The 15,237-nt window shown below is 38.4% G+C and overlaps 1 protein-coding gene across 1 annotated transcript in view; it reads left to right on the forward strand.

Moving 5' to 3' along the window:
- HCN1 (hyperpolarization activated cyclic nucleotide gated potassium channel 1) overlaps window positions 1–15,237 on the forward strand; it is a 130,945-nt gene that overhangs the window by 91,277 nt on the left and 24,431 nt on the right. The window contains exon 4 of the mRNA XM_053448076.1: window positions 13,321–13,539. Within this exon, the coding sequence (XP_053304051.1) occupies window positions 13,321–13,539 (219 nt within the window). The remainder of the gene's footprint in view (window positions 1–13,320; window positions 13,540–15,237) is intronic.

Consider the following 15,237-nt stretch of genomic DNA (forward strand, 5'->3'; position numbering starts at 1 on the left):
ACCAATTGAGCATCGTTGTCAGGTTCCTACCTGCTCTCCCTGTCGTCCGCAGAGGTCTTCGCACTTGGCAAGCGCCGCAACAAGTGGAATGACGGGGGGCGTGTCCTGCGGTCCAACACCGCTGTGGGCAGCCAGGGTGGCGGAGTTAGGGGGTGACGGACAGTCACAGTACTGGAGGGGGGAAGGAGGGGTTTTGGGAGGTGTTGCAGCTTGGCGGGCTATTTAAACCTGCAACCCTGAACATTCAGTACTTGGTTGTTCAAATACCTTGCCGTATCCCATACCCTTGCTGCTGAACGTTTCTATTTTGGATTACACGGATTTTGACCCTTGGCTGGCTTACTGGACTTTGATAATACGATTTACCCTTTCATTACTGCGTTGCAGACAGTGTCTCTCTGCACTGTGCTCCGACCCCGACATACCCTTGACAATCTTTTAAACGTGACAGGCTACCTAAATATTGTTGCTGACCATGTCCATCTCTTTATGACCACAGTTTTAGGACTGTTTCACCTGTGATAAGAGCATGTTTTGCTTGTTATCACTGAAAACCCACAATTGCCCTAATTGGTAGCTGCCATGTTAAGCTATTAAAGTACCAGTAATCAGTCAGCGTCATGTCCCATTAATAATAGTCAGCTTGTTCTCTTCCCAATATGTATCTCCTATATTTGGTCTTCAATTTCACTTTATCTCCAGTCGATTTCTAGTGGTTTTGGAAAGCACTGCGACTAAGTAGACTGTAAGCTCGCAAAATTGTCCATTTATTGACCATGGAACCACTGTAGGACAGTATTCCATTTCTTAATTCCAACATACTGTTAAGGTCATGCTTTTTATAGCAAGTGGACAAATTATACGGACCAACTTGTTTATATCTACTGTATAAACTTATTGTTCTGCAGTTTTGTCTTTAGGCTGAAGAACAATATTTTTTCGAGAACATTTTTTGATAACATTTTTGAGTCCTTTGAACTAATGGACGCATGTATAAAAAATTATAATTGATTTCATAACCACTCATTCATTTCTCAAGTTGAGCCCAGGACACGTTGATTCACTACGACACAAGAGTGTAAACATTTTCAGAGCTCGTCATTTCTACATTCCATCCATCCTAGGACTCATCCTGGGGAATTTATTTGTGAATTATTCCATGCCTATATTCATGAATGATTTAAATTATAAAAACATGTTTCTGCATTTTACACAGGATTGTAGACAGGCAGTAAACATTATGTGACAGTAGGGTACATGAATTCCACTGTGTGTATGAGAATGATGTAATTGCTACAGTCGCCTTATAATTTTACAATGGAAAACAGTCCGCTCGGAGCGAGACATTTCTTTTATTGAAAATGCTTTACAAATAGTACAATGGATGATTCAAATATATGTTATCGTCGGCCTAAGCAGAGATAGTGTATTCTTTAAAATAAAAAATACAGTGGCGTATCCTAAGCCAACTAGGCTTAGGGTGGCAGTTCCACAAGGGTAGTCGCCGGTCTTCATTTATTGTTATTTACCTGTATATACGCGAGTGGACTCACAAGACTCTTTGTTCCAATTCACAGGTTAGTAAATTTACTATTTCCATGCTTTTTCAAACAAGCGTACATTAGCCTCTCCTGCATGCAAGTGCTAATGTGAGTTGTCTTAATTAAATTAGCTGCAAGCACATTTTAGCTAACTCATAGGCTTGACGTTCTACATCCGCCAGTCCCTGTCAGGCCTGACTAGCCATCTGGCACACTGGGCAAATGACCAGACACTTTTGTTCTTGGAGGTATGTCTAGAGGCATGGCAAGGCGACAGAAATGTACCAAAACTTTTTATTTTACTTATGCTTATACTACACATTTAATACACAGATATATATATATATATTTATATATATATTTATATATATATATATATATATATATATATATATATATATTATAAACCCTACATAGAAGCATACTTTTGTATTCTTTATCTCATAGCTACAGTCTTCAGACCACATTTAATTATAATGGGTCTCTTGACAAACCTCTATTGTTGGGCCCCATAAAGCATCTTCCCAATTTGAAGATCATTTCCAGCACCTGAGTGAATCCCCAAAGTGTTCAATGGTGTCTAAACAAAGCCCTTTTGTGTCCCGAATAAAACCGTATATATAATTTGTTTGGACACATTAATAAATAAAAAGGGGGTTCATTGTTTAACAAACATATATAAAAGAATTGTCTTTTTTTGGACAATACCCTTGGATAGAAAGGGGTTAATCTACACACTATCTATATAAAAATATTTTTTAAACTCCCCCATCACACAAGCACCAGGTGTTTAATCTCACCACCTGGAAGTCTGCTCGGCCAGGTGAGTTCATTAGTGTTTTTTTTCATTGTGGTTAGCAATATTTTGACCTTTCCGATAAAGCGGAAGGCTCACGCAGATCATTATATGACTTCAGAAAGAAATAGGACTCCTTTAGAGATGTAAGGAGTAAAATAAACGGTATTACAAGCTTTTCATTGATTCCTATTGTATGTTGCTCACCATATCATGTCTGCATCCTCTGTGGTCTTTCAGAGTTTGTTTTTTTTTACTTTAATGATGGTTATGTGATCCTGTAATAACCAATGCAAAGCAGGGAGGCAGTGACAATTTCCCCATGTACTACTTCCAGAAGCTTTTTTTTTGTTGTGTTTATTATATAGCCATTTTGCCAGTATTTTACTAGATTCCATTTGGTTTTTGGTTTTGTTTTTAGGATTGGATATTGTCTTGCACATATTGTCTTCCAAATGTGGTTTGGGTTAGGATGTTACTAAAGAGGTTCCAGGCCGTCCATGATAAAAAAAAGTGTCCTGCTTATTGGATAATTCCACTAGTTGTTATGATAAAACTACTTTCCAAATGTTGCCAGGCTTACTTTTTTTGTGCATACCCTTCAATGAAATTGCTTTGTTCAGGAGAAATGCTTCTTGTTTGATACTCTGTAAATGGTTTGGAGATAGATGGTAACCATTCATGAGAACAATCGACGTTCGACCTGGAGTCTCCAAGTGAAGAGCTGTTTAAACTGGTCTCAGGTCACTCTCCTTCTTCTCAGTGGGCAGTGGAAGAGTTTTTTGCCATGACCAAACTGCAATAGCTGCCGACAAGGGCAGGGTTGTGAGTGGCTAGCACTGCCCCCTCCTGAAGCCATTCTCACAGAAGAGGGAGAATTCCAGGTAGCTTATCCGGGAAGTTCCCAGATATGGTGATAAGAAAAAAAAAATAGATGCCCTTTCTTTCTTTTGGCTCTTAGTTGAAATGAAACGTAGAATGGATATTGTAGATTTGGGATTCTGGTGAAATGTTTATGTAGTGTTCTTATCACTATAGCAATCAATGGCATGTTCTGGCCCATTGGAATATCCCATTGATTACTCATGTCATAAGACCACTATTTATTGCACCAGAATCCATTTTTACGTATAATCCCCACTGAATACACTATACGAAAAAATCACTTAACTCTAAGCCATACATATTACTCATATCCACACAAATGACACTCAACCACATGCTATTCTGAGCTATAGAGTCCACTCTTAGCCACACAACCCATACTCAACCTCACATATCAAACTCAATGAGATTCACCACTCAGATCGCACCCTGTTACACGTTATGTTCAATTTTTAAAAAGTTTATTATTTTTAAATAGCACTGCAGTTTAACACAGAGGATTATTGTATAATATTACTCAATTACAGATTGTAGGAAAGTTATGTAAGAACCGGGCATAATGCGGACAGCATATTTACATTATATGAAATATATAAGAATAGATATCAGCGTTATCTAAACCGTCCCTAGTTTTTGTGTATACACGAATACCATTCATATAAACCATTCACCTCTGTAAAGACAGCATGGATATATAAACAATAATGTTTCAGTGCCTTTTTGGGTAAAAAAATATCAAGTGTCCCCATGCCATTGTGAGCCATACACACCACTCTCAGCCACATACACACACCAATAGTTTGGTTAAATTGACCTTAAAGTTCTAACTATATAATATAGAACTGATTATAAAGCATCTAATTCAAGGCTGAATGTCAGCGGTAAGATTGCTTTTTGACTACTCTGTGTTTAATGCAAATGTTCTTTCTCTCTCAGTTCCCCAACTTGGCACTAATGTCTTAGGTGCTTAGGGATAATAATAATAAAAATATTTTTAAATTTATTAAATCACGTAACTAGGAATGACATCTTGATCAAAAGTTCCCAGTCTTTTTTTGCCCACAGCTGCATTTAAATTTGTACAACGTTAAGGACCTTCCTACCTACCATTGTATGTATGTATACTCATGTACTCACAGTAACCCATGAGATGCCGATATGAAAGGTCATCTGAATTGCCAGAAACAGTGAGCAGTAATTTATTTTTTATTTTATGAAATGTTGTGTTATAATTTCTTTTGATAATTAGAATTTTTATTGTTTCTGTATGTGTCACATTTCAAGTCATTTAAGTCATGGATAATAAAACATTTATCGTCAAATCATAAGCAACGTCTCAAATAGGACGTTCCAAGCATCCTGATGTATTTTTAGTTACATAAATATACCATTACAAGATAAGAACATTGTTCAGTACGTGAATAAGAGGACAACATATAAAATCTGTCGATATTGGTAGTTTATTTTTTACCATCATTTAGGTCAAACGCTGTAGGTCAAACGCTTTTATAATTAGTAAAATATCAGATGAAGTATTATTCCATCACGCTCCCCTTTACCACATCGTGTGTGTACATGCTTAAAAAATAACACATTTTCTGAACCATTATGAAGATACCCTGAATGGTCACAAGGAGCACGGTGGTCCAAGCACCAATATTTTAGAGACACTGATGTAAACAATCATGTCACCATTTAGCATAACCTTAATAGTGATGCCAATGTACATCATATTGGAACAAGCTACCTAACCATTGGCTTTGTATAGAAAATAATTTAAATAGCCCGATTTATGAAGTTACATCTTAAGAATAAGCAAATCATATTTGATATCACCTATGTTGTTGATGTTTTGTGATGTTCCTATCATTTTTATTAGACATTAAAAGACCTGATTCATTTTGTAGGTCAGTAAAGGATTTTATCTGCCAAGGAAAATCAAATCAAACTGGTAATTAGGTTCAAGATTCTATGAAAAAGAATCCAGACTAATTTATTAAAGCGTTTTTGATTAATAATCTTCTAATCTAATACCATGTATATACAGAGAAAAAAATATTACAACTTCAAAGTAAGCTACATCCCCTGGTAGCCTAAATGACGTCAAGGAACGATGGCCTGATTTCAAAGATGTCTGCAGAACAGATGGTATAGGTTAATGTTGAGAAATACTTCTTACAACTATTATAAGAGCATGTGAGGCAATTTATGATTGCCACAGTTGTTTCCAAAAATTAATCAATATACGGTACATAAACTCCTTGAACTAACAGGCACAGTTTTGATCATCTAAATGACTGCTTAAAACACAAAGGTTCCGGGTACTGTCCTGCTGAACTACCCTGCGTCCCCCCTTTCATGGGCAGTGGGGGCATGGACCAGTATAGGAGATCACAGGATCTCCCCTGACCTGTTCAATGGGCTATGAAATTGATTAATATCTGGAAGTAGGATCATGGGTCAGTAAAGGAGATCAGATGATCTCCTCTGATAGCCCAGTGGGCTGTGAAATTGATTGAGGTCTATGTGAGCGCCATACAAAGTATTAAAGCAGGGGGCCACAATATCACATTATATCCCGGATTCTGCTTCAATATATCGCATGGTTAAGGCAGGTGGGTGGTCCTTGCCTTGGTACCGCCACTAACCATGCCGCCCCAAAAGAGATGCCCCTCGTTGAAACAATTTTTTGATGTTGCTATTTCAGAATAATCTATACCAAGATTGTTTAAACTGGGTCATTAACAGTACTAGGTTATACTTGGGCTTTCATTACAAGAATGTGAGGTTGATTCCTGCCTCACAGAATCAGAAACATTATGTAGGTGAGCTTTTGACAAATAAAGGGGCTTCAAGAACATGCTCCTGTGCTGTAACAACAGTTGTGGAAAAAAAACTGATTTGCAATGTCATGAGCTGCTCCTCTGATTGACTACTGTTTTCGGCACTACTATAATACGAGGCCACTTGGGCCAAATGTTACCTGTTCTCCTCTGTAAGTCATATCAAGTACAAGCCCATTCAGCCAAAACTGAATAATAAAGTGACACTGAAGACTAATCATTTGGAAAATATTTGAGTGATGCCTTTTGATATTTGAGTTCATTGGGAATATTGTTCCTGTAATTGAAACTCAACCAGAGTAGTAGCATTTGTACAGGAACAGTGACAGGTCCAGCCAAGCTGATCAACAAGTCAGTCTTGGTGTAATATTCAGGATGCAAGATTTTTATAGAGATGTGATTCTACTAAAAACAAGAAGGGAAATAAATCTATAAATTATAGTAAATAAGAAGATGGACCAATGCAGGAGTGAATCCTTTTAATGCTGCATTGGAAGAGTCATTGTACATTTTAAAATAACCAATGGTGTTATAAACTCCTAACATTACTACTTGTTTACCATCTGTCATTCTGTTGCAAAAGGATAAGACATCATGTTTTTTTAATTAACACCGCAAAGAAAAGGTGTAATCTGGATAAGGATTTGGTACTAAAATCTTCAGAGTGTTATTTAAATAGTACTAGGGGTTATTTACTGGCTTATTTGTTACTTAATTGGGAAATTATACTACATAAAATTACATGATCCGGGGACAGCTGTTGGCAAGTCCCAAAGTGAGCGGACATCTGAGGGAGTTCACAACATCTGGAGCTCCATGGGTTACCCATATCTTGCTATTTTTATGAATGCCTACTGTATTTCACAAACCAGGGCTGGACTGGGAATGATGTAAGAGCGGCCAAACGTACGAGCGGCTGGATATGCACAGCCACACTTCAAGTTTCAATGAGCGTTTTCTCTGTGTGCCAGATAGTCAGTCCAGGCCTGGCCACTATGGACGTGGTCAGGTTTCAGCTACAGTTGCTTGACTTGATCATTCTGTCATTCTCTGTTTAGGTGGAGACTATTATAACAGCATGTGAGGTAATTTATGTTTAATTAGGGTATCTGTAATATAGCTTCCACCACTCCCTTCGCTCCACCAGTTGACCTCTCTATTTGGCCCACTGCACGTCTTCATTATCCTCACCATTGCATGAATCCCACCCATTGTTTAGTAGAGAAAAAAAGGGAGCGGATTCCCACTCCATAGACCATTGATTGTCAGTGATGTTCTTCAGGCCAACATGGGGGTACCCTAACACACACATACAAAAACGCACATGCATGTACAGAGAAATGTACACATGAATTCCCAAACACAATTCAAATTATACATATGAGCATCCCTTACTTAGTCCAGGAATGAGACCGTGGGCTGTCCTTGACCAAACTGGTGGCCGCTTTTACACCTCCAGACTACAAAATATCCGGTGCACAGTATATATTCATAATCAACACAAATTCATCTTTCTTTCGCTGTCGCTTTTTGTCCGCGCTACAAATATTGTGAAATGTGTTCATATAAATTAAGGCAGATTTTCTTAAAATAGATAACTGTCTTTGTTTTCTGGGATACCATAAAAATCCTATGTATATGATCAAGTTACTTTAATCCTCAACATGTACTTTATTTCCTAGTTCAGTCTATTGCCTACAAAAATGATTTACTTTCAGTTACATATTTATCAGACAGCCATTGGAATCTGTAAGTCCATTAGACTATTAGAGGTTTTTATTCCCATGCCACATTGAGCAGTTATCTGAAATTCCCACAAGCTGATATTTGTCTGCAGAACTTCCATTTTAAAATCAATCAGTTCTAATTTTATCAGAATTGGCATTCCCCACCTGCACGATACCATATTAAAAATAAACACTGACTCTGCTTGGCGATCATAGCTAGGATGTGTATGCACTCTTACAATTCTGTTTGATGATGTTTGATGGAGGATCAAGGCTGTTTATGTCAAAGTTGGAAAGAAAACGGAGTGAAAGTTAGATAAAGGGAACAAATTATGGGGCATTGACGACGGCAGAGAGGCATTCATATTTCTTAAAATATTAAGGAAATGAGAACATCAGACAGAACTAAACAAACAAAAAAATAAGTCAAATTATGTTTCTAAATTGATTTTATAAGACAACTGGGGCAAAAGATTTGATTCTACCCCTTAAACTCTCTTCTCCTTTAAAATGAACTGGCTTTTTTTGGAAATTCAAGCTAATATCCTAGTGCGAAATTAGTATTCTTACAATGCAACTACTACCATTCCCAAGGTAAGATTATGTTCCACAGGGGTACTAATGAAGACTTACATGCATAAAACAGAGAGAGAGCAATATTTTTTAAAAAAACAGGACCACCTTCTATATAGTTGTTATGGTAAAAATGTAGACATGATAATTGGAATCTTACGATTTCTTTAGCATTAGGAAGCAAGCTCTAACTGGCCATCTGGCCCACCAGGTAAACGCCTGGGGCAGTAAGTACACAATGCTTACTGATGCTGCCGCAGATCGGGTCCTGCAGTATGCGGCCATGGGCTGGATATACATAGCGGCAGACTCCAAGAGTATTAAAGCATAACATGTGGTCATGGGTATTTAGCCGGTAGCTGCATGTTTGGTCCTCCAACAGGACAGTGATTAAAAGCACACATCCAAAAGCACATTTTTGACGGGCCATCATTTAGTCATCATTGGAAAGAGCTAAAATCTGCCTTTGGGTAAATGAGTCCTGCAAACAAGCGCTTAAGCAAATTGATGAAACTGCCAGCAGACAGTAGCAAGAAGCTTATAGACAGCTACAAGAGGCTGTCATTGTCGCCATGGGTTGTGCAACGAAACTTTGGGAAGGGTGCCTTTAATATTTAAGGTTTCTTCTGTGAAACCACTGTGTTTGTGGAAAAGGGCATCTTTGTGGTTGAATATGTGTGGACATCCCATTAAAATAATCTGATGATTATTTCTGAAAATATTGTACATGATGTAAAAATATTCAAGGGTGCCACTAAAGTTGATCATAACTGTATGTAACATTACTGATGAATGTGATTTCCCCGTTCCTCATTTGCATTGGTGAATCAGTGAATCATTGAATGAGTGACACATTTTGAGGTGTTATTTTTGTATTTAGTCCCTTTGGTATATGCAAATACACTGTGTGTGTAATTAAGGCAATTAGAATATGACTAGCAGGATGTTAATTTCTAGTGTTGCATTTATAATCACAGACATTTATAATAAATGGAATTGCACTGCAGTTTGGAATAGTTAAATGTGCTGTGAATAATACACATGATAAGTTCACACAGAGATAGCTGTAAAGAAAGGATTTGCTTAGAAATACAGTGGCGTAACTACTCACCACTGCGACCACATGTTCCTGTCTCCAATTTTGAACCAGTATAGGGAAACAGGAAAGCAGTGGGGTCACAAGTGTGAGCATGAGTGTCTATGTATGTGTGTGTGAGCATGAATGTCTATGTATAAGTGTGTGTGAGCATGAATGTCTATGTATAGGTGTTTGTGTTAGCATGAGTTGTGTGAGAGGGAGTGTGTGTTAGAATTAATGTGTTTACATATATGTACCAGAGTGTATGTTAGAGGGGGAGGGACAATAATGGCACACAAGATGTTTGGGTGCAAAGGTGGCATATGTTGCTTGGTGAAGTTGGGGTGGCCCAGGCAATCTTCCCACTGTGGCCCTGTAGTTTCGTCCTTGTTCCTCAACTCCAGTCTGGACCTTTGCATTGCAGTATAAGGAGCTCTGTCCGTGTGCCCTGCCTGAGGGTATCCAGTCCTCCTGCCAGTCCAGCTACAGATCCGAGCCTGAAGTGCCTGTTCCCTATGCGAGTCAGAGATGGCATGCAGCCACAATGTTCTTCATAAAACTTCAGCTGTGTTCCTAGCCACAGCATCCTGTTGAGAGACTATATAACCTGCATATTACCTACAGCCTGTATCCTGTTCTGCTGTGTAAACCAGTCAGCACACTCCAATATAGGCTGTTTCCTAAATACCAAGCCTCGTGTGTGTTTTCTGTTAGCCTGTCTGTACTTTCTTGTCTGGTATTATGCATCGTGGGGTACAACCAGTGCCCCAGGTATCCCCCGCAACTGGGCTCCTACCTGACCTGCTTACCTGAGTTGTGACATCTAGTTGTTTTTTACTGATATAAAGATTTCTTGGTTTTTTTAAATTCAGGATAACCATATGCTTATCCTATGCATGTTTACATTCCTTCGCTGTATTAGTCTCCACCACTTCTGCTGGGAGCCTGTTCATTTATCTATGTAACTTCTTTACATTATATCACACTGACCCTCTAGTTTCAGATCATGACCTTTTATTCTAACATTCCCACATTAAATCCCTATTATGTATTAAATAGGCAAAAAACACTACTTTACATTTAGGTTCCAGTGAAAAAAATGAGAAAATGCAGAATTTCCTATAAAGCAGTCTAGGCAATCTAGGCACTTGCAGTGGAGTAACTAGCAGCAGTCACAACTGCCAGGAGTCCTTGCCTCTAGGGGGCCTTCAATGTCTTGTTCCTGCCTTGACACCGATAAATTTCTGTATCCCTGTCCAAAATTGTTTAGAAAGGGTCTTCCCGACCTGGACAGCGCTATTCCAGGCCGGAAGGGCCCTTTCTTAACTATTCTGAACCGGACAGGGAGACAGGAATGTATCGGTGTCACGTTACATCACGTGACCCAAGGTGAAACCAAAGCTGCTCACTGCTTGAGAGGTAAGCAGAGCGGGCAGGAGGGCTATGTATGTTTGTATATATGTATGTATGTATGTCTGTGAGCATGGAAGCATAAGAGTGTCTGAGCATGGATGTGTAATTGTGTGTATAAGCATGGATGTGTACATGTTTGTGCGTGAATGGAATGTGTGTTAGAATAAATGGGTACGCGTGTGTAAGCAAGTATGAGTAGGTGTGTGTAATTTGTGTAAGTGTGTCTACATATGTGTGTCAGTGTGTTGGAAGTGGCAAAAAAGGCACAGACAAGATGTTTGGGGTCAATGATGGCACAGACCAACTGTTCGGGGCAAAGATGCCACAGATAAGCTGTTTTGGTGGGGGCCAAGTTGGCACAAACAGGCTGTTTACGATGGCCCTGATAAGCTGCTAGGGGAAAAGGCAGCACTGTAGGACATGTTGCCTCGTGGAAATTTTCGCACTAGAGCCCTGTGGTTTCGAGTTATGACCCTGGGCACTTGGTCACCCCATCCAATTCACCATGTTCTGTGTTCAACGCAGCTCAATCCTCTTATACAAAGTGAGTAAGTTATTTTTTGGGCACATGAACTGTTTGCACACAAGAGGTAAAAGCACATCACCCCAGAAACTATGTATGTGCTGTTCTAAAGAGATCTTCTGCATTTGCATTTACACTAGAATTTTAGGGAAAAGAGTTTCCATATACTTTTTAAGGTCTCCCTGTCCCAGAGGACAGAGCTAGACTGGGAGATCCATCGTCTGTATCATGTAGGTTGAACGGTGTTCAGTGTTCTGATGTCATCCTGAATTTACCAATATTTGCTCTGAATTAGGTTACACCTTGGAAGGAACAAGCAGTATAGCATGGAGGGGGTACTTTTACAAAAAGACAATGTATTCTCCAGAGTCTTGGAATAATTTGTGTTGCATATCTGAACTAATTTAAAATCCTTAATTTTCGATAGGATTATACTTGTTACAAATGTGCATACCCCTTGTGTAAGGGAAAATGCCCAACCTCTTCCCGGCCGAGATTGATTGAGTTGTAAAAGCAAAACTACTGTTTTTGAAGTTTCTCCCCTAAGGAATAGTGAGTAATGTTCCAATTTCGCAGCGCTGAAGTAAATCAGCTAAACATGTACTGTGTTACCTGTGGCATCACAACAGTTTGCTTCGAGGAAGAAGGGAAATACCAAATTAGCTTGATTAACTGAGATTCCTCCTGCCATCAGCAATGAGCTTGTTGAAATAATGTAATTTATTATAATCAGGTAGCTTATCAACATAATTGCTATTACTGGTTTTATTTATACTAAATCAGGTCATTACAAATACTACGCTTGAATATATATATATATATATATATATATATATATATATATCGCTCTGTGTCTGTGCCAGAACCTTTCCATGAAGATTTGATCGCGCATGGATATGAGAGTGTAAGTGACACCTCTACAATCATTTTAATGATGGGCACATCAGCTAGTATGGTCATAATGCCTTAGTGTATTGTTATCTATCTAGGGTTGCCATAGAAACATAGACATTGATGGCAGATAACCAGTGATTGAACTAGTGAGCTAAGGGCCCTGGTGCAAGGTAGCTTGTAGACATTCTCTTACTATTCTCTTGAAATTTGTTCCCCATCTCTTTTCCCATATGTATTTATTAACTCCTCATTTACTTCTCACTCATCTTCTTTCCCCTCCCAATTTACTTTTTACCCACTTACGTTGTGATTTTCAATTTGCACTGGGGCCCCATACTACTATGGATTCTATTGTCTATGGTAATGATGCAAAATGGTGCTCTGGTTTTCCCTTCCTAAATCTTGTCCGTGGTTTTCACTGCTGAGCTAAGAACATGTCCACATTGATCTCGGCGTCAACGATATCCCTCTAAAGATCAAAAGTTACTTCAAAACCCGGCTTAGTCTGTGAATTCATTTTACGATTTTGTAATGTAGAAATATGAAGTGAACGTGCAGGTAAATTGCCATAAAAATCAAATCCTTCATATACTAATCTTCTACTTTATGTGCAAAGGAAAGATCGACTTACTCAAGGTCAAATAAAAGAGTAATAACACCAGTCTTTATACGCTTAATGCAATTCAAAAAGTACATTGGGCATTTAAATTAAACGTCAAAATCATTGTACCTGTTCTTAATCAGCCAGTACAAAACACGATTGTCTAGCTTTGATTTTTAAGACCGTAAAAGAATGTCATACCCCTAAAGCAAAATGCAATTGATGTACAGGGATGAGCGGAGCCGGGAAAAACTTCTAATCTTTTTAGTTCAATTTGATAAGCAAAGTTGGACAGGGTCTCCAAGGCATTGGTTGTAGTACAGGTGCTACATAAATGCGTATTTTGCACAAGTACATTATATTAATTTTCCGTATTATTTTATAATTCTTTTCCTGACATTTTTATGTTGATAACAATATAAATTGTCTTTTACATTATTTTTCAGAATGACTCCTGGGGAAAACAGTATTCGTATGCACTGTTCAAAGCCATGAGCCATATGCTTTGCATTGGCTACGGGGCTCGCGCGCCAGTCAGCATGTCCGATTTATGGATAACAATGTTGAGTATGATCGTGGGTGCCACATGCTACGCCATGTTCGTTGGTCATGCAACAGCCTTAATCCAGTCTTTAGATTCCTCACGTCGACAATATCAAGAAAAGGTGAGTTTACGTTTTCCTCTTTTATTCATGTATTGAGCATGGAAGCAACTCAACTGGCATTGCGTTTAGCCGGAAATCCCCCCTGAAAAATCCAGCTTGTATTGACGTTCTTAAATTCACTGAAACAATGTCACCAAGTCAATACCAGTGCTTGCAATGAGAAAAAGTCTTTCATCCAACTTAATGCAAGACCTTGACATTTTACAATGAGACAATATAAATCTGACTAGCTAGCAACTTTCAAGATGAAAGTGTTTCCCTAGATATGCCCCACGGCTAACAAAATGTTTCTTTTTTTTTATTGTGGTAAATTGGGTGTGGGATCTTATCAATTATTCATTAGCAGATAACATATGCCTATTTTTTATCTTAACCTCTCAATCTACCTATTTTTGTTTAACCCATGAGTTAAAATTTGGAGCTCTTTATTTCTTTAGTTTGATATAAAAAGGACACGGTTGACACATGACACTATTATACACTATACCATTAACTTCTCTTAACAATGCTCTCAATCAGATTGTGTCTTAAGAGTGAACTTTGTGGACTTTCATCTCTTTTCAACCTTTTTTGTGGTCTCGTGATGCTTCAAGGTATGCCCCTCGTTAATTAATTCATCCTGGTACAGATATTAGATTTGAAAGAAAATGTCAGTGGTTTCAAAATTATGCACTACCTTCATAAAAAAGCCACAGAACGGACATTGAACATTTGTCGGAAATTAAAGTATTGTTTAATGCAAGACTGGATTCAATCTTTCTGAACTCTACGGTTTGATGTCTGTGGGTGATCCTTTGTGACAGTCTGGATGGTACCTTAGTCAGGCTAGATTGAAAGAATAGATTTACCTTGCTTAAAAGAAGCCATATCAATAATATTCATTCCAGCTCATTTAATGCTCTTACGTTTTTACCTAATCCTATATGATATAGGATGACTAACGTATGGATGACATAATTGTAATTTGTTGTGTAATAAACAGATGTGGTAATTGTACCTGGTAAATCCAAGGTTCTGTTCAATATAGTGCAAATCAAGGCAGCTGGATTCATCTAGTGGATAGGAAGTGCACCTAGGAGCAAGAAGAAACTCTGATGTGTACTTCAAAACAAATGGCATTGATAAATTAAAATTATATTTGTTTATGTTCTGTCTTACCTGCTAAAAAGCTAGGTTTGCTTTTCCTCTCTCCACCTTTTCCTCATATCTGTTCATTTTTTCTTCTCTCTCGCTTTTACCCCTTCTTCTCTTTTTCTTCTTTCTGTCTCCTCTTTGATCCCTCTTTCATCTCTCTCACTCCTCTCTCCATTACTCTTTCACCTCTTCTCAATTCTTATTTCACTTCCTCTCTTTATGGCAGGAGACATAACCTTGGCTGTCCATGCCACATGAAGCAGATTCCTCAGCAATGGTGCACATTCAAATACTCTTTGAATGTAACAGCGCTGATTTACTCTGATGGCTTGGGACTAATTTTGGCCCCTGATGTCATAGGGGAGATCTTCTTTACACGTGTGTAAGCATTGTTTGGAAAGATCATGATATAGTATGTAGGCTGCTTCTGTGGATTACTACAGTTGAAATGCTTATCTCGTTGACTGGATGAACATGTGGCAATGTACAATTCACATTAGTCAGGACATCAGAACTTGGCTACACCTTGGCTATAAACCCATTTATATCAAACAAGACAAAATG

This window comes from Spea bombifrons, chromosome 1 (genome assembly GCF_027358695.1).
Source record: "Spea bombifrons isolate aSpeBom1 chromosome 1, aSpeBom1.2.pri, whole genome shotgun sequence".
Classification (NCBI taxonomy): Eukaryota; Metazoa; Chordata; class Amphibia; order Anura; family Pelobatidae; genus Spea; species Spea bombifrons.